General features: G+C 39.9%; 2 protein-coding genes across 6 annotated transcripts; one reads left to right on the top strand and one right to left on the bottom strand.

Annotated features, from left to right (window-relative positions):
* Positions 1 to 1028: 1028 nt before the first annotated feature.
* Positions 1029 to 6442, bottom strand: LOC131468170 (tumor necrosis factor receptor superfamily member 14-like). 2 transcript variants are annotated; one of them, XM_058642156.1, is made up of 6 exons: positions 5987 to 6442; positions 5416 to 5506; positions 4915 to 5040; positions 3506 to 3661; positions 2580 to 2667; positions 1029 to 2510 (listed from the first exon to the last, which is right to left on the bottom strand). In XM_058642156.1, the coding sequence occupies exons 1-6, from the start codon at positions 6026 to 6028 to the stop codon at positions 2474 to 2476; spliced, it is 540 nt and encodes a 179-aa protein (XP_058498139.1). In that variant the 5' UTR covers positions 6029 to 6442; the 3' UTR covers positions 1029 to 2473. The 2 variants fall into 2 exon arrangements, with proteins under 2 accessions (XP_058498139.1, XP_058498138.1); XM_058642155.1 differs by having other exon boundaries at positions 1029 to 2244; positions 5987 to 6441.
* A 1133-nt stretch (positions 6443 to 7575) lies between these two features.
* On the top strand, positions 7576 to 18954 carry LOC131468168 (tumor necrosis factor receptor superfamily member 14-like). Of its 4 annotated transcripts, none has more exons than XM_058642150.1 (10): positions 7576 to 7726; positions 9041 to 9163; positions 9625 to 9715; positions 12575 to 12700; positions 16273 to 16428; positions 16885 to 16972; positions 17450 to 17625; positions 17737 to 17762; positions 18011 to 18056; positions 18244 to 18954. In XM_058642150.1, the coding sequence occupies exons 2-9, from the start codon at positions 9122 to 9124 to the stop codon at positions 18044 to 18046; spliced, it is 741 nt and encodes a 246-aa protein (XP_058498133.1). In that variant the 5' UTR covers positions 7576 to 7726; positions 9041 to 9121; the 3' UTR covers positions 18047 to 18056; positions 18244 to 18954. The 4 variants fall into 4 exon arrangements, with proteins under 4 accessions (XP_058498133.1, XP_058498131.1, XP_058498132.1 ...); XM_058642148.1 differs by lacking the exon at positions 18244 to 18954 and adding an exon at positions 18131 to 18186; XM_058642149.1 differs by lacking the exons at positions 7576 to 7726; positions 18244 to 18954 and adding an exon at positions 18131 to 18186 and having other exon boundaries at positions 8754 to 9163.
* Positions 18955 to 22495: the final 3541 nt, after the last annotated feature.

Genomic DNA, 22495 nt, shown 5'->3' with positions numbered 1-22495 from the left:
TGCTTGCATAATAACAATAAAGAATCTTGAATCTTGAATGTAGACATTTGGGTTTTGGTTTTGAGTTGGACTGAAATCCATTTGATCTGGACTTGGAGTGACCAGCAGAGCTATCTCATTTCTTATCCAGGCTCTGCACTGGCAGATCATGTCGGTCAATGTGCTCTACAGTAAATATCTTCTCTCTAATGAGGAAAACATTTTAGAAATGAACTCTGCATGGTCTCAGGTACTTTTTCTTCTGCAGGATGGAGTGTTTGACCAAACCACAGCTCAAACGCAGGCCTGTCACGAGAAGAGCGAGTCAGCGACTACTGAGAGGGGTCAAAGGGGCAAAACTAGAGCATAGTACAATACTTGTTTGTTTAGTTCAGGTATTTTCTCTACCACATGACCTGTGGCATCAAGATAGATGTGTTGCAGCCAAAATCTTTATTCCAGTGTCTGTGTGTAAATGAATTAGCAAAAGGATCTATTTGTTGATGACGCATGACTTTTTAAGTCAACGTGAGCTCAAGCTTTATGTCATTGTGGAGCCCTTCGCTGGTCTACATCTTCTTTCATTTTTGTGCTGTGTAACTTCCCCAAATCTGCTGATTTCGGTTCTTGTTTTCTCAGCTTTGCATCCATCAAATGAACATTGTGCTGAGACACAGACAAAAATGACAATTCTGTTTACGGCTGTAACTCTTCTTAACGTGCTGATATTTGAATATGAGTGTGAGTGAGCGTGGGTTTGTCACAGTTTTCTACTCACCTGACTCCTCCCCATTCTATCTGCCAAGACACACCTCCTCATCAAGCCAACACCACTCACCTGTGATCACAGCTGCTCCTCATCTCCTGCAGTCCTCCCTGTATTCTCCAGCTCCTCACTCACTACTTTGCCACATTGTTCTTAGTCCTCATGCAAGACTCTCCAGTGTTTGTTTCTGGATTGACTTTTGAACCCTGAACCCTGAACCCTGAACCCTGAACCTCAGCCTTCTGTCTGCGACCACAGTTCTGCCTCTGTCAACGAGTGCCTTCACATGCTGTGGTTCTAATAAAGACTGTTCCTAACTGTCCTGCGCTGTATTGTGCTGCATGTGGGTCCACATACTGCACCTGTTTCAGGATTGTTTTCCAAAAAGTCATTATAAAATAAATCAGTCCATGGGGGGACAGTTTTTCCTTCCCATATTTAGGCTTCATTTTCTTCCGCTGTTTCTTTGTTATTACTATTTTGAACACTTTTGGTCCTGCTTGACACTTTGTTTTTTTTGTTTTTCCCTTTAAAACTTTAACTTTTAGGTAGAACTTTTGTCCGGCCTACAGTCTTCACACATCTTAATCTTCTTTTGGTAGAAGTTGAAGTCACTTTGTTGTTGTTTTAGGTGTCAGCACAAACTTAAAACAGTGAGATTTTTAATGGTTAAATAAGGAAGTGTGAACATGCACATTTTGCACATACACCATGGTAATATTAGACTATTGGACAATGATACTGTAAGTGAAAGTGTTTGAGGCTTGGTGTGGTCAGCATTAACTATCATTTTCAGGATAAAGGAAGTGAAAGAGTGGACTGTGAAAGGAAAACAGGAAACCTTTTTGTTTTGAGACGGCTCACTGGGCCTTCTTCTCTGTGAGATTATAACATTCAAACAGTAAAACTCATTTTTCTCTTCAGGATCTGAAGCAAATAACTCATTTGACGCCTTAATCAAGAAATACTATTTCTTCTGGGTTGTTATTTGTGAAACAGTACATTTTAAAGTCCATGGGTAACAATGATTACGTTTTAGCATTAAAAGTAGAAATCCGGTTAAGGAGGAAACTGAAACATAAAAGGTTATTTTGATAATTACAAGTGCTGCTAATTTAGGGCAGCTGTGGCTTTTGGGTGGTGGCCTAATACATTTTTTTTAAGCACTGTATTTGTCTATATTCTTTTATGTTTATGCCATCAGATTGGTTCTGTGAGAAAGTGTTTTGTTCGTACTTTTGTTTGAGGAGATGATAAATAAAAAACATCAGCTGCCCTGAAATGCCACCTTGACTGTGTGTAAAGCATTATCACTGGGGCTTTTTCACAAAAGTCTTTGTGAAAAATGTTTTGTCCGTCAGTTTAAAACCTGCTGCAAGACAGCAACCACAAATATTACTGCAACTTTGGCATCAACGGTGACTCCAGCGCCCACGGTGACTCCAGCGTCCACGGTGACTCCAGCGTCCACGGTGACTCCAGCCACAGGTGTTTGTAGACTTCATTTATGGTTACAGCAAGAAAACAGCAAGTTATCGTTACACGACAGGAGGAAGCAAATACTAAACTATCCATCCATCCATTTTCTACCGCTTTATCCTCCACGGGCCCCATGGACACACCCTATTTCACTGAAAGAACTTGAATTTTCCATGTCAGTTTGACAAGTTTCCAAGCCCAAAAAGTCATTTCTGGATGTTTGTCCAAACCCAGTCTGCTCCCCTCTGTCTAGTGTCCAAGGCCACACCCGTCCCACGTCCACACTCTGAATACAAATACAAAATGTAATGTTGTGACTGATTTAGGATGGACGTGTCGTGAAAGCGTCACTTACTGCGTGTGCGGCCGACAAGTGGTGAACGTCCCATCTGAAAATGTCCCGGCACTGCAGTCAGCGCAAACTGTGTCTGTCAACGCTGTTCCTGTACAAATGCAAATGACACATACAGTGAGGAGTGAACACAGAATGATGGGATACAAGTTTAAAATCACATCAAAACATCCGACAAAAACATTCAAAGTGTCAAAGAAAACATTTAAAATAAAACCAGAGGGAGGGACGACGTGTTTTTGAGTGAATTTCCATCACCAGCCCATTTTAAAAGGCGGTCCAGCTCAGTGGTTCCAAAACACTGGGTCGGGACACACAAATAGGTCGTGACTCGCGCCTGCGTTCTAAATAACGCACATAAAATCAAGTTTACTTGGAAAATGTTTGTTTACTAATTCCAAATAAATACAGATGTGACAGCAAATTAGTCTCAATTCACATGACAGCTGTGTGCTTTCTCAAAAGTGAGCTTCCTCTTGTGGTACTTCAGAAATACTGTTCATACCAGGGTATGTGATCAGAGTGGAGCTCTTTATCTCTTAGAGTCACTTCATCTCTCACTTTCTTTCTCTTTCACTTCACTTCTCAGGTCATTGAAACAGTGTCAAGTAGGACACGACCTCATGCAATGTCAACACGTTATAAACATAAACATACATTAGATACACGTTATATACATATTGTGAAGACCCCAGTGGGCGGGGTTGTGTAGGTGTGCCTCTCTCCCTTTCTCTCTGTTTTACACAGGAATGCAATCAAGCCTATGCATCGCAGGTGTGTGCAGTTTACAAGGACGCATATATACACATATATATGTATACATACATATATGTGTATATATGTATACATACATATATACACATATATATTTGTATACATACATATATACATGTATATGTACAGACACATGTACATGTATATATACATACCATTATCTCGGATGTACTGTCCTGGTTTACACTGGCGGTGTTTCTCTGCTGTTTCACAGTTTAAGCCTTTGGATTTTACGCAATAGAATCCTTCCAGAGGTTCACAGAGTGCATCCCGTATTCTTGTGCAAGGACTGACTGTCTTCAGGCCAGAAGCTGTCAACAACACACAGTTCAAGTTCAAGTAGTTTATTTGTCAAATGTACTATATGTACGACATACAGCACAGATGAAATTGCAGTCCTCTCAGACCCACGGTGCAAAACAGGCAGTAAACATAAATAAACAATCAACAATAAACAATCATCAGACATGAAGTAAACAATCACCAAGAAAAATAAGTGAGGTAATCACTAAAGGAATCAATCACATGACTGAAGATGAAAAGGTATGTATGTGGTGTGTGTGCAAACAGGTAGAGCTGCATAGCGCAAACTTCCTCCATTACAACAAATAAAACTTTATCTAAGGACACAAGAGCTTCTGTAACAGTTAATACACCAGTATGTAGAAGCCCTTTAAGCAATTTAATACTAAAATACAATTATTATTGTCAAATTTACCGTTTTACAAAAAAAGTCAAATTGGAATAATTTAATTTACATTCATAAACAGAAAACAATAGTTTTATTGGTTGAATATGATGCTTGATTAATTTCTGACTTCTCAGAGAAGAAGCCGGCTCAAATTTGAGTAGAAAAGGGTGAATTAATTTATAATAATTTTAGTTTTAAAAGATTTATTTTGGCCACCAAGTGATGCTTAATCACACTAAAAGTATCTTTTGTGATATATAAAAAAGATCAATTGGTCAATAATATATGTATGAATCAAAAACACATGTATGTAAATATCAAAGTTTCACAAACATGAGAAACAACAGTGAACAAACATTTCATTTCCAAATAATGGAGCGACATCAACATTATATCAAAATGTACATTCAAAATAAGACAATAAATCAAAAAAACATGGAAAATGACAAGAAAGAAAGTCTACATTTTTAGAAAATGCTTCATGTACAGAAATAGTTTTGATTCTGACCTTTAGGGGCCAAAGTCTAAGAAGTGTAAAATAACATTTGCATCACTTCCTCTTGTGTGTCTCCACACTAAAGACGTACGTTTGAGGCGTTTAATCAGTCAGTTTGAGTCCCTGACTGAGTGAGAACGGGACCTTTGACCCATTTTGACTGATACATTATGTGTTTACAGATTTTATTTTGACTTTAACTTGTAAAGGTTTACCTTTAATTACAAACAATTAATTTTGTAACTTGTCCTTTTTGCACAACACAAGAAAAGAACCTCCTTACAAATAAAGTAACTTTTACTCTAATTACATTTTAAACAAGCTACTTTACACAAAGTTTGATTAACTGAAGGAAACATGGTAACAACAACATCTACCTGGAGCACAGCTTGTGCAGTTCAAGCAACGTTTGAGTCCACTGAAAACATCGTTGAAGGTTCCGTCTTCACAGGGATTACACTTAGTGCTGGATTCATCCGAACAGTCTGCTCTTACATACTCTCCTGAGGAAAAAAGAAAGAAAGAAATCAAGTTTAAGCTGCTGTCAGAGATGTTGTGTTACATTTTATTGCCAGTTCTCTGATGGTAGGGTTTTGGGTTTTTTTCCACCAACAAACAGCCAAAACAAAGTGTCTGTGGACATGCTGAAATGTCCTGATAAGGAGACAAAACACTCATTTTGATATTGTATTTGGAAGATGTGGATTTTGATTTTGTGGTTCATTTTTGTTTGTGTTATTAATGTTATTCCACATTACGGCTGCTGTAAAGCAAGGGCCTTCACCTTATTCTCCGGCTACAAGAACAAGACTGCAGCCATTACTCTAACGAAAATGAAAAGAAAGAAAAGAATGAAAGAATACTCGGAGGAATCTTACCAGGTGAACACTTCGGACAGCACTCAGTTCCTGCCTGGTAATATGATGGAATACAAGCTGAACTTCCTCTGCAGACACTGATCATGCAGAGCTGTGGAGAACAGAGCAAGGTTTTTACCCCATCTCTTGATCAGAAATGTTGACATGACTGACGACAAGAGGCGAGGTGTTCAAGGAAAAAGGAAGAAGAGGATACCCCGAGGATGACCAGACCAAAATAAGCTCTTTAGCTTGTTATAGCTACTGTTGCCAAATCAACTCCCATTGTGAAGTGTTTAATCCACAGACGTCAACTGCCACCAGGCTCCTATTGGAGGATACAGCTGTCAATCACACTTCTGACCGTCCATCCATCCATCCATCCATCCATCATCCATCCATCTTCTACCACTTTATCCTACACAGGTCGTCAGTTCATCACATAGAGTCAAACAGCCATCCACTCTCACACTCATGGCCAAACTCCACTACCACATAAAAAACCCTCTACTGAGTGGGTGATGACATCTATGCTTGAGTTAAAAGGTAAACAGCAAACAGTAAGAGAGAGATGAGGTTAAAAATACGTTACCAACAAAGATGCTGCTTTTAAAGGTTTTCTCACAGAAAACATTTTGACAGAGTGTTTGGCGGAGTTTCTTGTGCTGAAGACACCATCTCAATTAGATCTGTGCTGAGGAGGGAGATATAAGATCTGTATATGAAGAGAACAAAGAAGAAAACTATCAAAGGATTAAAGGAAGGAAGTGTCCTGTTGAAGGCTTCTAACTATTACTATGCAGGTAACTACCAGTAAACTCCAACAGAGCCTAGTGTTGTAGTTTGAATTGTGTATGTACTTGTGTCAATGTTTGTTTTTGTATTTTCTTTTCTCTCTTTCTTTTTATCTATGTAGTATTTTGGTTTTATAAAAATGTTATTTCTCTTGTATGTAAAAAAAGGCTCTCGTCTCAGCAGGTTCTACAATCTAAGTGATTTATTCCCAATTATTCACCGTGATAACGTGAGCTGCAGTTAGATTTCTGCTGCATAATTGGTAGAGTGAACATGGTACTGAGAGCCAGTGTTCAGACAGACCTCACTTTCACATCATATGTCAAACATCTTGTCATAAGATATTTATTACACATGAAGAGAATATTTTTAGTTTTCCAAGACTTAAATTTCTCCAATCTGAGACTACGGAGGTCATTTAAAAGTGATAAGTGTCATTTGTTGTACTTTCGATTTATTGCTCAGATCAAAAATAGGAAGTTAAATAATGGGGCCACGGAAAGATTTTGATATTTAATTTGGATTTAATTTTATTTGAAGAAGAATTTTTTTCTGTTTTTCTGAGTAATTATTTTCTGTTTTTCGTGCTCACTACGCTTGTAGTCGGTGATGGTCCTGATGCCTTTCCACATGTTGCGGGTGTTGTCACGGAAGTGTTCCTCGATGCGTTGCCTGTACCGGTGTTTCGCCAGCTTCTTTTCAGGCCCTGCTATAAGCCAGTTTGTGTGAAAAGCACCGTGCCCCTTCTCCAATAAACGGGAGAAAAGGTGTTAAAAGTAGTTTTATAACTCCAGATTCTTTCACTCAACGTCTTTATCTTCAACTCGAATTCATGTGTTCACAGCTCCACAGTTCACACCGTCATCTGCCCCGTGTTCACGATGTCAGTATGAATCCACACAGCAGCTCTTAATACATCGATAATAGGTTTGAAAATAAATGCTAATGAGCGACGAATAAATCACTAAAACCTGCTTTGTTGTTATAATTTTTTTTAAATGTAAAAGAAAACCCATCATTGCCTTCATTTATTCATATTTCTCATAAAGTTTTCACATCGTACGGTTCCCTGACAGTAGCGCCGTTCCCGAGACGCCACATGACCGCGCTTTGCTGTGCTCGTACACAGCTGTGACGTCACTCTGGGAATTAAGATGTTTCTGGGCTTTTTATGGCCTTTACGAAGGTTTTACGAATGTGAAACTCCATGAATTAAGAATATAAAGATCTATACATGCCTGTGTCCATGTCTCAGTTTTACAGGCGTCTCTTTTACTGTTGTGCTCAATGGGAAAATTGCTTTTTTGATGCAGTACCACGAGTGGCCACCATGACAAAATTGTCTTCAAGGTAGAGGGGCGGTGCTCTATCCGGTTCCAATATACGTCCCCCAGCTGACGGCTGCTAGTGCTTCGTACTTGGATCATGCGTGTTGAATATTCGACCTGAAACTTCTTGGTTTCACTAATAAACCTCATCAGAACTTCACGTGACGACTGGCTTAGTCTGAATAAATAGAACCTGACTGTTCGTGAAGGTAAGTAGTACGTAGTCTGTAGTACTCCGTAATCTGTAGTCTTACGTGTTTACTTCTTGTGTTACAGAGAGAGAGAGAGAGAGACGGCGAAAGCGAAAGCAGTATACAGTATTTAAAATGCGGACTGTTTCTTTTGTTTAAAACAAAAACCAAATATCTTTAGCTCTTAGTGAGCTTGAAGGCTTGAATGCTAAAGGTTAAAAACACTTGTTCAACGTTTATCGTGTTTTAAAGAGATAAGGTAAGGCGAGAGTAACAAACCGGAAATAACACAAACGTTTGCCTTTCAAAATTCTAAATTCAAACCTATTATGCGCTTCAACCATTTGGGTGAACGATGTCAAACCAACTGTGCAACATATAGATTAATATTCCTCATGTGCCACAAGGCTTATATTTTCGTCATTTTTTTTTTTACAATTAAAATATTTACAATTTCACTTCTGCAGCGATTACTGTCAAGATGTTCCAACATAAGAATGGCTGTTAGCTGTTAGCTGAGAGATTAAACAGAATACTACAGGAGAATGTGCACCACTTTAGTTTCTTAACTTGTGTCAGGAAACCTGACAAAAAGTCTCAATAGGAACATCTTGACAGTAATCGCTGCAGAAGTAAAATTGTGAAAACTTTATTGTGAAAACTTGACAAAAACATATATTTGAAAAATAAGCCTTGTGGCACATGATGGATGTTCATATCTGTGTTATACAGTTGGTTTGACATCTTGAGGTCAAAAGGTCAAGGAGCATAATAAGTTTATTCATACGTAGATTATTGAATAATTGATCATTTAATGTTCACAAAAGATACTTTTTTTATTCATGGTCATTAAGCACCACCTGGTGGCCAAAATAAATATTTCACTGTCATTCACGGGTGATATTGTAGTTTTCTTGTTAATGTTTCATGTTTCTGTCAGCCTGTTTATCTTGTTCATGTAAATGATACACTTAACTCTGAAAACTGCATTGTTTGTGATCAAAATAATACAGCTTCGGACAGCACAGTACCATGTTCACTCTACCAATTATACAGCAGAAATCTAACTGCAGCTCACTTTATCGCGGTGAATAATTGGGAATAAATCACTTAGATTGTAGAACCTGCTGAGACGAGAGCCTTGTTTTACATACAAGAGAAATAACATTGTTATAAAACCAAAATACTACATAGATAAAAAGAAAGAGAGAAAAGAACATACAAAAACAAACATTGACACAAGTACATACACAATTCAAACTACAACACTGGGCTCTGTTGGAGTTTACTGTTAGTTTTTAAAGTTTTCTTCTTTGTTCTCTTCATATACAGATCTTATATCTCCCTCCTCAGCACAGATCTAATTGAGATGGTGTCTTCAGCACAAGAAACTCCGCCAAACACTCTGTCAAAATGTTTTCTGTGAGAAAACCTTTAAAAGCAGCATCTTTGTTGGTAACGTATTTTTAACCTCATCTCTCTCTTACTGTTTGCTGTTTACCTTTTAACTCAAGCATAGATGTCATCACCCACTCAGTAAAGGGGTTTTTATGTGGTAGTGGAGTTTGGCCATGAGTGTGAGAGTGGATGGCTGTTTGAATCTATGTGATGAACTGACGACCTGTGTAGGATAAAGTGGTAGAAGATGGATGGACGGATGGACGGACACCAGTGTGATTGGCAGCTGTATCCTCCAATAAGAGCCTGGTGGCAGTTGACGTCTGTGGATTAAACACTTAACAATGGGAGTTGATTTGGCAACAGTAGCTATAACAAGCTAAAGAGCTTATTTTGGTCTCGTCATCCTCGGGGTATCCTCTTCTTCCTTTTTCCTTGAACACCTCGCCTCTTGTCGTCAGTCATGTCAACATTTGTGATCAAGAGATGGGGAAAAAACCTTGCTCTGTTCTCCACAGCTCTGCGTGATCAGTGTCTGCAGAGGAAGTTCACGTTGTATTCCATCATATTACCAGGCGGGAACTGAGTGCTGTCTGAAGTGTTCACCTGGTAAGATTCCTCTGAGTGATCAACCGGACCTCAACAGAGGTCTGGGGACACACTTACAAAACCACTACTTATCCCCTGTTTATACTCCAAAAAAGAGCCTTGAGAATCCTACATTATGCCAGTTACAGAGAACATACAAATCAACTATTTACCAAATCAAAAATACTTAAATTCTATGACTTAATAAAATACTGCACAGTACAGATGATTTATAGGGCTGCCAACAAAAACCTCCCTCACAATCTACAGACATTATTCCTGAACAGAGGGGAGGGACACAATCTAAGAGGGAACATGAGGTTTAGGCAGAGAAGGGTAAGAACTACATTAAAATCCTTTACTGTATCGTTCACGGGGGTCAGACAGTGGAACAATCTGGATGAGGAGATGAAAAAATCAGCAAAACTGAGTGTATTTAAAAAGAAGTATGTAGAGATGACTATTAATCGATACAGAATGACACAGAAGGAAAGTATGACAAAGGTCAGGGACAGAAATCTGTAGACACTGTGGGAAACGGTGCGATGGAACATCATGGACACATGTACATACACACATGGAGTCTGAGTTGACTTTCTAGAGCTAGACTATATCTCTGAGTGCTACCGAAAGCTGAAACATGTTTTCTTTGTCAAAATGTCATAAAAAAAAAAAAGAGGAAATGAAATGTATGATGATAATGGGGGCGGGACTAGTTAAGCTTTGCTTCTCCCGCTTTCCCTTTCGGTTATGTTTATTGTGTGAACTGCAATGTTATGTGATGAGTGATCTAAATGTCATGACCGAAATAATTAATAAATAAATAAAGGCCTGTACATACTCTGCAAGAACAGAGACAAGAAGAAAGTAAGTTGTGGCCAGGACATTACATACTTCACGAGAAACTCGAGAAGTGCAGACATCTGGTAAATCCTCATAGGTAATGACAACGTTTCCACATTAACCACACACAATCACACAATATATGTCGGACACCACACAAGAAACAATCTGCCCAGACGATGTGTCGAGAACGAGCTGCAAGAAAGAGAACAGAACGTCTGTGTTCTTGTGGAGAATGTGCAGGCCTTTACCCCCTCAGGAGTGACACTGGATTGTGTTCTGACATACTGTGAAAGGGGGGCAGATATTATTAGATTGTTCTTCTTTCTGTGCCTTTCATTCTTTTTAGTATTGTTATTTTCGTTAGAGTAACGGCTGCAGTCTTGTTCTTGTAGCCGGAGAATAAGGCTACGTTTACATGATGGCGGTCGGAACAGAAGACGCAAAAGTGGCGTCTTCACTTTTTGTTCCGCGTTTAGACGAGCGTTTTCGGGAGGAAACCTGCGTGCATACGGTGACGCAAAAGTGTGTGGGATTCGATTGGGTGTGCATGCCAGGCGGCTAGGTGGCGCTGTGATACACTATTACACAACACCGCCATGTATGAGCGCATGCGCAGAATCTTCCTTTCTCTCCGCGAAAAGCAAAACATCGGGAAAAAAAATGCCTGTACGTTTATTAGAGCTGCCAGAGCAGCTTGAAGGTCCGTCCCATGGAAATAATCCGACATGTTTGTTTTAGAGTTGCACGATACCCGCGGTGCCAAATCGTAACGGTTCCTACTATACTAGAAATTCTTCCACATCCATGAGGCATGACCAACGGATGTCAACCAAAATGCCTCTGTACACAACAGACGTTGTTGTTGTAGTTTTCTAGGAGCAATGGCCGTCTCGTAATAGCGTATTTGTTCTGTTCTGTTTGGTTATGTAGTAAAGTAAAAATCCTGAAAGGGCATTATGGACAAAATCATTACAGCCTTCTTCATCTACCCTTCCCTATCAAGAAATAACTGACAAGGGACCAAAGGAAATTGTGAAATGCTGATTGTTTGGACAATGGAAATTTGCTTTTCTAAATAAAAAACAAAACAACAATGTTTTTGTCCTGGCCTATACACACTTTCTACAGACTTAAGAAAACGTCATTGTTGTTTCTCACAGAGTAATCATTTTAAACACGTTATTCAAATGAAAATGAGAATAATTATGTTAAAATGACCTTTCCCTCTGATATCGTGAATCATATCTCAATCACAATCAGATATTAAGTCCAAGTCGTTCACCCCCAACGTAGCGTTGAAGGTCCAGACTTTAGTGTGAAAACAAATCAATCTAAGGTTAAGTACAACAATGAAAGCACCCTTAAATATCTCCATTAATACCAGGTGTTACTGTAATATTATGGCATTCATGGGGCGACGTAGGGACGAGGGAAGGAGAATACAAATGGTAACAATGTCCCGGAAGGTCCAGCAGCTTGAATTATTTTTTGTCTTATTTCCTCTTCCTGTTTCTTTGCAGGATAATGTGTCAAATTTCCTTTCTCTGTCCCCCTTTTGATAGAGGGAGGCATTGTTGGTTTCTCTCTCTGGAATTGCCTCATCCTTCTGTTTTGTATTGCCTATTTCCTCTGGTATCATTCCTAGGTAACCACTGTGCATGTGTGTGCATGCGTGTGTGTTCACTCAGGACCTTTTTTCTGTTATTAACACTGACTGTGTTTTCATGGAGACCAAAACCTGGTCCCTAATGAGGCAGAACCTCATTCTTGAGTTTACTGATTAAGGTTAGAAGTAAGATTGTGGTTACATGATTGACTTCATCTGTCCTAAAGCATGGACGTTAATGTCCTAACAAGAACGGCTGCCCAAACGTGTGTGTGTGTTTGTGTGCGCGAGCGCACGCTCATATATGACTCAATCATCCTCAGTGCTTTGTCTCCTTATCAGGATATTTCAGCATGTCCACAGCCAAAACAGTAACACAACATCTCTGACAGCAGCTTAAACATGATTTTCTTTCTTTTTTTCCTCAGGAGAGTATGTAAGAGCAGACTGCTCGGATGAATCCAGCACTAAGTGTAATCCCTGTGAAGACGGAACCTTCAACGATGTTTTCAGTGATCGCAAACAATGCTTACACTGCACAAGCTGTGCTCCAGGTAGATGTTGTTGTTATCATGTTTCCCTCAGTGTTTTTAATTCAAGGCAATTAAAGTTTCTAGTCTGCCGAGATCTACTGGTTCACGTAGTCGTTGTTTGTCGTTTGCCGACAGCCTTTCAATGACGGAAGTACAATGTACACGAGAAACCGACACTTCCAGATATAATGGACACAGTATGTTGTGAGTTGTTGAAACATGGCAATTTATGCACTTTCCTACCTTGGTGCTCTGGCACTGGGAAGGGGAAGCTAGTTTCTTGTAGTCAGGGCAGTTGCAAGTCTCAGGCAGGCCACAGGGTGGTCATCTGTCACAATGACCTGACAGTAGAGTTTAGATCAAAGACCCAAAAAAAACAGCACATGCACAATCTGTCGGGGCTGACCCGACCCATTAACTGTAATTATGAGCCTGAGCACGATTTAAACCCAACACTTTTTTAGTAGAAGGTGGAGTGGCTCAGTGGTTAAGACCGGTACCCTGTGTGCGATTGATTGTACTCAATTCCATTGTAAGTAGCTTTGGATTAAAGCGTCTGCTAAATGACATGTAATGTAATGTAGTAAGTGGGTTGTTAATAACCAATAGCGTAGGTTTGCATATGAACGGTGTCTACACCAATATTTGGAGAAAGCCGGTGATTTGGTGTTCTGGTGTTCAATGGAGCGGTGACTTTCTAGGGCTGTCAGTCCAGACCTTAAGCACACGGGTTCAGGCAAAGATTCTAAACTCTACCTGACGGCCACAACAGAGAGGGGAACGTCGTCAATTGACTGAGAATTAGTCCACGATTGAGTGGTTGGACACCCAGGTCCTAAGATATATGTAGAATGTATGTAAGGTAGATGGCCATGGTTTCAGACTCGGCTGTATCTGTCATTGCCATGTGACGACCATGCGGTCTCAGCACAAACCTCTGACATCTATCTGCATGGATGAAAGCCCATCACCTCCAGCTAAACCTCCCCAAAACTGAACTGCTGGTCTTCCCAGACGAGCCAAGATGCATTAATATCGACTCCCTATCTCTGCTTCCTTCCAAGACAGTAAGACGTGTCATGATTTATGACCAGATGACCTTTACAGATCCTGTTGCTTTGCACTATTCAATATAAGAAAAATCAGGCTGTACCTAACCCAACAGGCTACCCAGCTCCTAGTACAGGCTCTGGTCATCTCCCGTCTAGACTACTGCAACACTTTGCTAACAGGCCTCCAACTGTGCTGTGAAACCGCTTCAGATGGTCCAGAATGCGGCGGCACGTCTTCAATCAGCCTGAAAGGGCATATGTCAAGGCCTACAAAGTGCTTCATGGGTCTGCTCCCACCTACTTTAATGCTCTTCTAAAGGTTTATGTTACCTCTACTCGACTACTCTGTTCATCAGAGGATTGTCGTCTGGCGGCGTAAACACCCCGCACAAGACAATCCAGACTCTTTTCGTGTGTCGTTCCACGCTGGTGGAATGACCTACCGAGCGCTACCAGAACAGGGGGCGTCCCTGTCTATCTTCTAGAAGCTCTTGAAAACCCAGCTCTTCCAAGAGCATCTTCTGTCCTAGCACTTACCTCACCCCTTCTGGACTTGGATCCACTTCTGCGCTCTCACCCATCAGTCAGCATCATCAGTCCACTGTTCCTGTCTAGTGGACTACTTCTCTGTAGCTTATTCCTCTTTTGTAAGTGGCTTTGGATAAAAGTGTCTTAAGCTAAACGCTTAAATGTAAATGTGAAATGTTCAGACAGAGCTCTCAAATAGGGATGTCCTGATACAACTTTTTCACTTCCGATACGATACCGATATTGCAGCCTTGAGTATTGGCCGATACTGATATTGATCCGATACGATATCAGCACCAATCATACTGTACATACTTTATTTACATATTTTGTAGTGTGGAATGTTAGAATAGGCTTGATCAAGTGATATTACTTAAACAGAGAACAATAGTCAGCAACAGTAGGTATGAGAAAAACTGACCCATTTATTATTAACCAATGGGTTACATACATTTTCACCTTCAACATAACAATATTCGATTTTTTTAATTTCATACAGTCTATGGTTAATTTCACCAGGAGGAAAGTACCAATTGCTAATAGGGTGAGCGACTCGTCCCGGAGATAAACCCGGAGCCCGAGGCCCCGCATAGCTCTGTGTGTGAAGTTTCAGGTCACATTTAAAACACACAAAGCTCTTGGCATGGCTGGTTTTTGGGCTATAATTAACAAACGGAGGCTGTTGAAAGTCGACAGGTGGCGCTGGTTCATGAAATAATGTTGTTTTAGCAGCTCGCCTCAGGAGGAGCTAGCGTGGTGCTGATGCTAACTCGCGCTTGCTGTGTGGCTTCGTATCCTCTGATTTCAGAGGTTAAAGAAACATGAACCTCTGAAACAGCAGTAGCACACACACACACACACACACACACACACTGTTGTTGTGATCATGTGATCTACATGCATCCAACACGCAGAGCTCACGTGATCAAAACGGGCGCTGCTGGATAGAAGAGCTGGAGCAGAATGGACTGTTGTATCAGAGAGCTTATATCAGAGATTTTAGAGGCAGTCCGATATAATCTGATATGCGTTTTTTGGCTGATATCGGACCAATATCAATATCGGAGTGGAACATCCCTACTCTCAAATTCAATTCAATTTTATTTGTATAGCGCCAAATCACAGCACACATTATCTCAAGGCACTGTACATGGACAACATCATCGAGAGCAGAGAAACCCAACAATTCACACAATGAGCAAACACTAGAGGCATCAGTGGAGACAAAAAGTCTGAGATTAAGCAGCGAGCATAATATTATGACCTAATGGACTCAAACTGACTCTGATTAAACGCCTCAACGTCTTTAGTGTGGAGACACACAAGAGGAAGTGATGCAAATGTTATTTTACACTTCTAAGACTTTGGACCCTATTTCTGTACATGAAGCATTTTCTAAAAATTTAGACTTTTTTTCTTGTCATCTTCCCTGTTTTTTGATTTATTGTCTTATGTTGATGTTGCTCCATTATTTGGAAAGGAAATGTTTGTTCACTGTTGTTTCCCATGTTTGTAAAACTTTGATATTTACATACATGTGTTTTTGATTCATACGTAGATTATTGAACAATTGATCATTTAATGTTCACAAAAGATACTTTTTTAGGGTTAGGGTGATAAATTTGAGCCGGCTTCTTCTCTGAGAAGTCAGAAATTAATCAAGCATCATATTCAAGCAATAAAACTATTGTTTTCTGTTCAGGAATGTGAATTAAATCATTTTAATTTGACATATTTTTGTAAAACGGTAAATTTGACAATAATAATTGTATTTTAGCAATTAAAAAATTTCATTTTGCTTAAAGAGCTTCTACATACTGCTGTATTACAGACAGACAGACAGACTACTTTATTAATCCCTTTGGGAGGTTCCCTCGGGGAAATTAACAGCTCCAACATCCACACACAGCAAAAAACTGTTACACAAGCTCTTGTGTCCTTAGATAAAGTTTTATGTGTGGCAATGGAGTGAATGTGATTCCTTCAATGATTACCTCTGTGTGTTGTTGACAGATTCTGGCCTGAGGATAGCCCGTCCATGCACAAGAACACGGGATGCATTCTGTGAACCTCTGGAAGGATTCTTCTGTATAGAATCCAAAGGCTTATACTGTGAAGCAGCAGAGAAACACAGCCAGTGTAAACCAGGACAGTACATCAGAGATAATGGTACGTATACGTGTGTGTGTGTGTGTGTGTGTGTGTACAAATATTATTTTAGGTAAAAAAAATAAAATGAAACCATTCTAAATGATGAGGTACCGACAGAAGGCAAACTGTCATGACCCAAATCACAGCTGTCATGTGATTTGTGACTAATTTACAGTCACATCTGTATTTATTTGTAATTAGTAAACAAACATTTTCCAAGTAAACTTGATTTTATGTGCGTGTTTAGGAACCACTGAGCTGGACCGCCTGTTAAAATGGGCTTGCATGAAATATTCCCGATTTCCCCCATTCTTAATGGTGATGGAAATTCACTCAAAAACACGTCGTCCCTCATTTTTAATGTTTTCTTTGACACTTTGAATGTTTTTGTCGGATGTTTTGATGTGATTTTAAACTTGTATCCCATCATTCTGTGTTCACTCCTCACTGTATGTGTCATTTGCATTTGTACAGGAACAGCGTTGAAAGACACAGTTTGCGCTGACTGCAGTGCCGGGACATTTTCAGATGGGACGTTCACCACTTGTCGGCCGCACACGCAGTAAGTGACGCTTTCACGACACGTCCATCCTAAATCAGTCACAACATTACATTTTGTATTTGTATTCAGAGTGTGGACGTGGGACGGGTGTGGCCTTGGACACTAGACAGAGGGGAGCAGACTGGGTTTGGACAAACATCCAGAAATGACCTTTTGGGCTTGGAAACTTGTCAAACTGACATGGAAAATTCAAGTTCTTTCAGTGAAATAGGGTGTGTCCATGGGGCCCGTGGAGGATAAAGCGGTAGAAAATGGATGGATGGATAGTTTAGTATTTGCTTCCTCCTGTCGTGTAACGCTAACTTGCTGTTTTCTTGCTGTAACCATAAATGAAGTCTACAAACACCTGTGACAGAAAAAATCCTGTGTGTTGACTTCAGGTCGAGCTCGAGTCGGGTTTTTATACGGAAAATGCTTTGTTTTTAGCTGCAGGTAATGTTTGTAGTGTCCTGAGAAAATGTCCCTCTGTTGTTGCAGGTGTGGAAACCTGCTCAGAGAAGGAACTGCTTCGGCTGATGCTGAATGTGTGGAAGATGGTTCAAGCATCAATGTCACTGTCGGCGTCGTCGTCGTCGTCATCGTCCTTTTAGTCATTTTTTTATACGCTGGTATAAGTGGAGCTTTGTACTTCAGGAAGAAGAAACGTATATCAGGTAGGGTCTGTGTGGAGTTACAGATGTTAACATGGTTCAATGAAAATGATAATGGTTTCTGCTGAGTCATGCCACTGTTGAGATGTTATTCATTGTTTTTGTTTGTTACAGACAAACGTGGATCTGTCTCAACACAGGTATGTTTGTTACTTTCTTTTTGACGCCGTGTGTATGATTTGCTTTACATTGTGGGGGAGGAGTCTTAGTGATGATGCGCATTGTAACAATGTTTATCTCAATGACGACAAGAAAGAGAAAGTCTTAATACTGAGGTACCAGAGGGAAGAGGGACAGAATGTCAACAGCAGCGATGGATAGGTCGTTTGGTGAAAGATGACATCACTGATAATTATTCTTTTTTCTTTTTTTACATTTCTCTTAAAAGGGAGAGGAAAACAGAATGATACAACCACCAGTCTGAGCAGAAACAGGTGAGACAGTAGTGTCATCTTTCTGTGACGTAGTAAACAGTATGTACAACTGAGTGTTTTCTTTGTTCTGTAAGTCAACACAGAGGAGATGATGGCAGGAGGAAGGACAGCTGTCTGTTCGCTGCAGAGTGAATGTGTTCTAATATCCAGTTCTAACCTGCTGGGTGCTGTCACATTTTCTTTGTAGAGTACAGAAATTAAACTGCTGCTGTCTCTGTGAGACTGTGGGCAGCACATCACCCTCACACTCAAGATTCAACCAGCATTTGCCTCGGTGGCCCCCTGAGCCACGGACTGTCCAAGGAATGCTCCGTAATAACAAGGATTTCGTGAGAAATTTTGCAATTGGTTGTCTGAGACAACAGAGGCGTCTGACAGGATGGTTACGGGCGTCCAGTGAAGCACCAATGCCTTTCGCTTTCTTCAAAACAGACAAATGCAATGTGCTCCATGTCAAGAAAAGTTTGTATCTACACCAACAAACCTGGAAGAACAAAAAAACATGGAGGATTCAATGCAGGAAGTACAACTCCAGAGAAAAGACGACGCTACGGAAGCTTATTGCTGCCACACATACAAAAAAAAGTGGAGTGCTCAGTATTATGTTATAACGAGAAACTATCTCACAGAAGAATAATGGCCGTTTCTCAATACCCAAGTAAGCAAGTATGTACTTGCTTACTTGAGAAGTACGCTGGGAGTATATACTTGCCAAGTACGGGAGTACACAATATGTGGCTGTTTCTCAATACTCAAGTAAGCCAGTATGTATGTATTGTTCTGCTGTTTGAATGGTGGCTGGCGCCAAGTGCTGCAGCCTCATTACCACCACCTACAGTGTTGATAAATGAACATATGAAATACTTTTAATAAATGCATATATATTATTATTTTCACATTTAAGTATTTAACTTCATTTATTAATTCATTTCTATTAAAATATACAAACAATGATACTACAATAGATATTACAGCATTGTATTGTATGTACTGTATTGTTAATGTGCAACGTGCAACTTTCCTCTCCTTTTACCAAGTGCAATATATAAAATAACATCCATCCACTCTGCTGTACAATCTACTGTATGCACTATCATATACTGCATATTTCCCTTACTGGCTCCCACTGTAAATACTTGAAATACTTCTTTGCATATCCTTATAATTTTTATCGAAGGTATTGGTGCACTGTTTTGTTGTTTCTTCTTTTATTCTTTTATCTCTTCACTTGCACTACTAGAGCTGTCCTTTAATCTCGTTGTACACTGTATAATGACAATAAAGGTGATTCTGATTCTGATTGTAACTTGTACAAATATATACTACTCTACATATCAAATATTTACATATTATATTTAAATACAGATACAATGACCGTGCGATTTTAATATAAATCTAAAATTCAAACTTTCAGGTCAAAACGTTTCCATTAAAAACAAGTAACACGTCAACAACAAATCTATGGATCACACCAAGCATGTAATGACAGCGACGTCTGAGCCAGCGGATCATTTCATCAGGACAGGCCGAGGTAACGCTGCTCTGTGCCGGGCACAGTAAGCGCCGAGCGTCCGCAGAGGCGGAGCTGATCACCTCCGACAAACTATAAATACGTCATATCTTCATACACAAACCACATGTTTGAATTCTAAATGACTCATTTCTCGCCTCAAATGATGTTAAAACTTTGTTACAGAAAAATATTTATTTCAGATTTATATTTCTATTATCTGCTGCTATGCTCCACCGAAATGTATTCTGGGATACATGGCCATCCCAAGTACGCTTAAGTCACCTCCGATGCATACTTGGTAAAAATGGGTGGAGCGAGAACACTTCCGGGTTTGAGTACCGTCCTCGCTGTTCGCTTACTTGAGAATTGGAACAGCACTTGGACTGAGGCTGATGACGTTTTCACAAGTACGGGAGTACGCAAGTACACACAAGTACGCACAAGTATGGATATTGAGAAATGGCCAATGTGTCCCTGGATCGTAAAAAGCACGCCGCTGCATTATAAGGATCAGATATATTCAGTCTGTCAGTTGTGTGATATATCGGGTCGATCTCCGTGGATTTGTGCATAGTTCATAGTGAACTCTAAAAGGGTTGAAAGAGTGCTGGTCATTGTTGCTGCATCTTTTCCTGCCAACATGAAGGTTCAAAGGCCCTTTAAAGTTGTGGAGCCCAGACAAAATGTCCCCGTGTAGACAGGTTTGCATGCTTTTTGTCACACACACACACACACACACACACACCTCTCTATTCATGAACAGCATTCTTAGTGAGGACAGTGTTGCACCTTAAACCTTAACCATCACAACCAAATACTTTACACTAACCTTCCACCAATTGTAACTAACCTTACAACAAAATCCTAACCCTCAAAAAGACCCTGAAAGCAGTTCTCACAAGGTCAAATCTTTAAATAAATGTATAAAAACAAGCAGTGGCCTCACTATGTTTTGGGAAAGATGTGTCGACTGTGATTTTGTATACATTTATTTTGAGATGTCAGAAACAACAGCTGGTGTACTTTGTAAACACTTGTAGGATTAATGACACATCTGAATTATCCTCTGAACTTTGAACTTTGACTTACCCGTGGACTTATGCAGTGACAGTGTTGTAATATTGGGTTCAAAGTCAAAATTAAGTTATAAGAGAAGTAGGTCCACACACCTTTCATTTCGCCTTGTATAAAAATGTATAGAGCAGCAGAGGAGCAATATTCACCACATGACTCATCACCCAATCGATGTATGTTTTTGAAATTTAAAGTCTGCGGTGTAGACTCCATAGAGAATAAGGAGGAAGGTGTTGCTGGTAATCCAGATTAGGATTGTAATTGGATTTGTTTGTGATTTAAATTTGTTTTAAGAATGTCTGACTGTTTGAAAATCTGTTTGATGTCATTTCTTCCCCTCTCTCGTCATAGCTTCACTCTATTGGTTAATGAAGATTTTGATTGCAATGTTTGCTGAGATCCTTTTGTTGTATTTTTTTATGTCTTCTATTTGTTTTGCACTGTTTTCTTTGTAAGAATAAAGTTTTTATTTTCAAGAAATCAAGCATGTATCTGTAGTGAGGGAGAAAAGCAGCAATGGGAGAGTGGTAAAATAAATGGGAAGTAAACAAAAGTCAAGTTTACACACAATAATGCAGTGAAATATCACAGATTAAAGAGTATGTGGAAGAAGATCTCAGGAGGCCTGGGGTTTTAAGCATTAATAGACTTATGAATGGAACGGACAAACTAAGTCATATTGTGTTGGTAGAATGGCTGACCCACACTCAGCAGCAGGAGCAGAAGGTTTGCTGTAATGCACCCGTTAAACAATAAGAAGAAGAAGAAGTGAAGAGAGGAAGAGGGTGTAGTCTGGTTCGGGGAATTCCTATGACGTCAGCCCGTTGTGTGTCTTGTGATACGCTGTGATGTTTTAAAACAACAAATGCCGAATTGTTGTGCATTGTTTGTCGCCCTGTAAAAATAAAACAATGGTTTCCCCTCTGTTCTGTTGAATGTTAGCTCCACAGTCATTCACTAACCGCTCCAACTCACCGGTAACAATCCTCAGTGTGTTCGTTGAACACTCACTAACGTAAAGCACGTTTCCCAGTCATGACGTAATGCTCACGTGAGAGGTTTTACGCCAAAGATTGTAGTTTCCTTATCGTTATTATTATTATATTCAGCGATTTTTTATTGACGCTTTTCTGCCGTTGACGTTTTTTAGATATGTTGTCCGTGTCGCTGTTGTTTGGTAAGTGCCACAGCAGAGCTAAAGCGCTTCCCCGAAGTACGTCGACACAGAAAGTTAGCATTAGCTTAGCGACATGTGCTAACTTAGCTGTGTGTGTGTGTGTGTGTGTGTGTGTTTAGTTGTTAGTTGTTGGCCTCATTGTTCCCGGGTCGTGGGAACAATGAAAAGAAAAGGAGTACAAGAGCCGTGACGGAGACTGCTGTTCGAAGTGCGACGAAGGTATAAAACACAAGTAGGTCCAGCTGCAGACCCGCAGACCACTCAACGAAACGCCCCTTTACTCAACGAAACGCCCCTTCACTCAACGAAACGCCCCTTCACACTACACGACACTCTGATTGGCTCTCAAGAGACTGCGTCTGAAACGTGATGACGTTTACTAACGTGATAACGTCTTCTTTTATTGAAACTTTATTTACACACGCGTATTTCACAGACACTTGTTGACAAGAGACTTTTATCCCGGTGTGCGACAGGAATAGAGCAGAATAAATACTCGTGTTGACTTTTATGAACACAGAAATGTACTTTCTGTGAAATTTGTGAATAATTAATGTCACTTTGTAAAGTATGAAATGTTATAGCCAAACTGCTAAAATATATAAATGCCGATTGGAAAAGTTCTTTGAACATCACGTTTACACAATATAGTATCACGTTTTTGTGATATAATTA

Source organism: Solea solea, chromosome 11 (assembly GCF_958295425.1).
Source record: "Solea solea chromosome 11, fSolSol10.1, whole genome shotgun sequence".
In the NCBI taxonomy this organism is placed as follows: domain Eukaryota; kingdom Metazoa; phylum Chordata; class Actinopteri; order Pleuronectiformes; family Soleidae; genus Solea; species Solea solea.
Note: the sequence above shows the minus strand (reverse complement) of the source record. Positions and strands in the feature narration are given on the sequence as shown.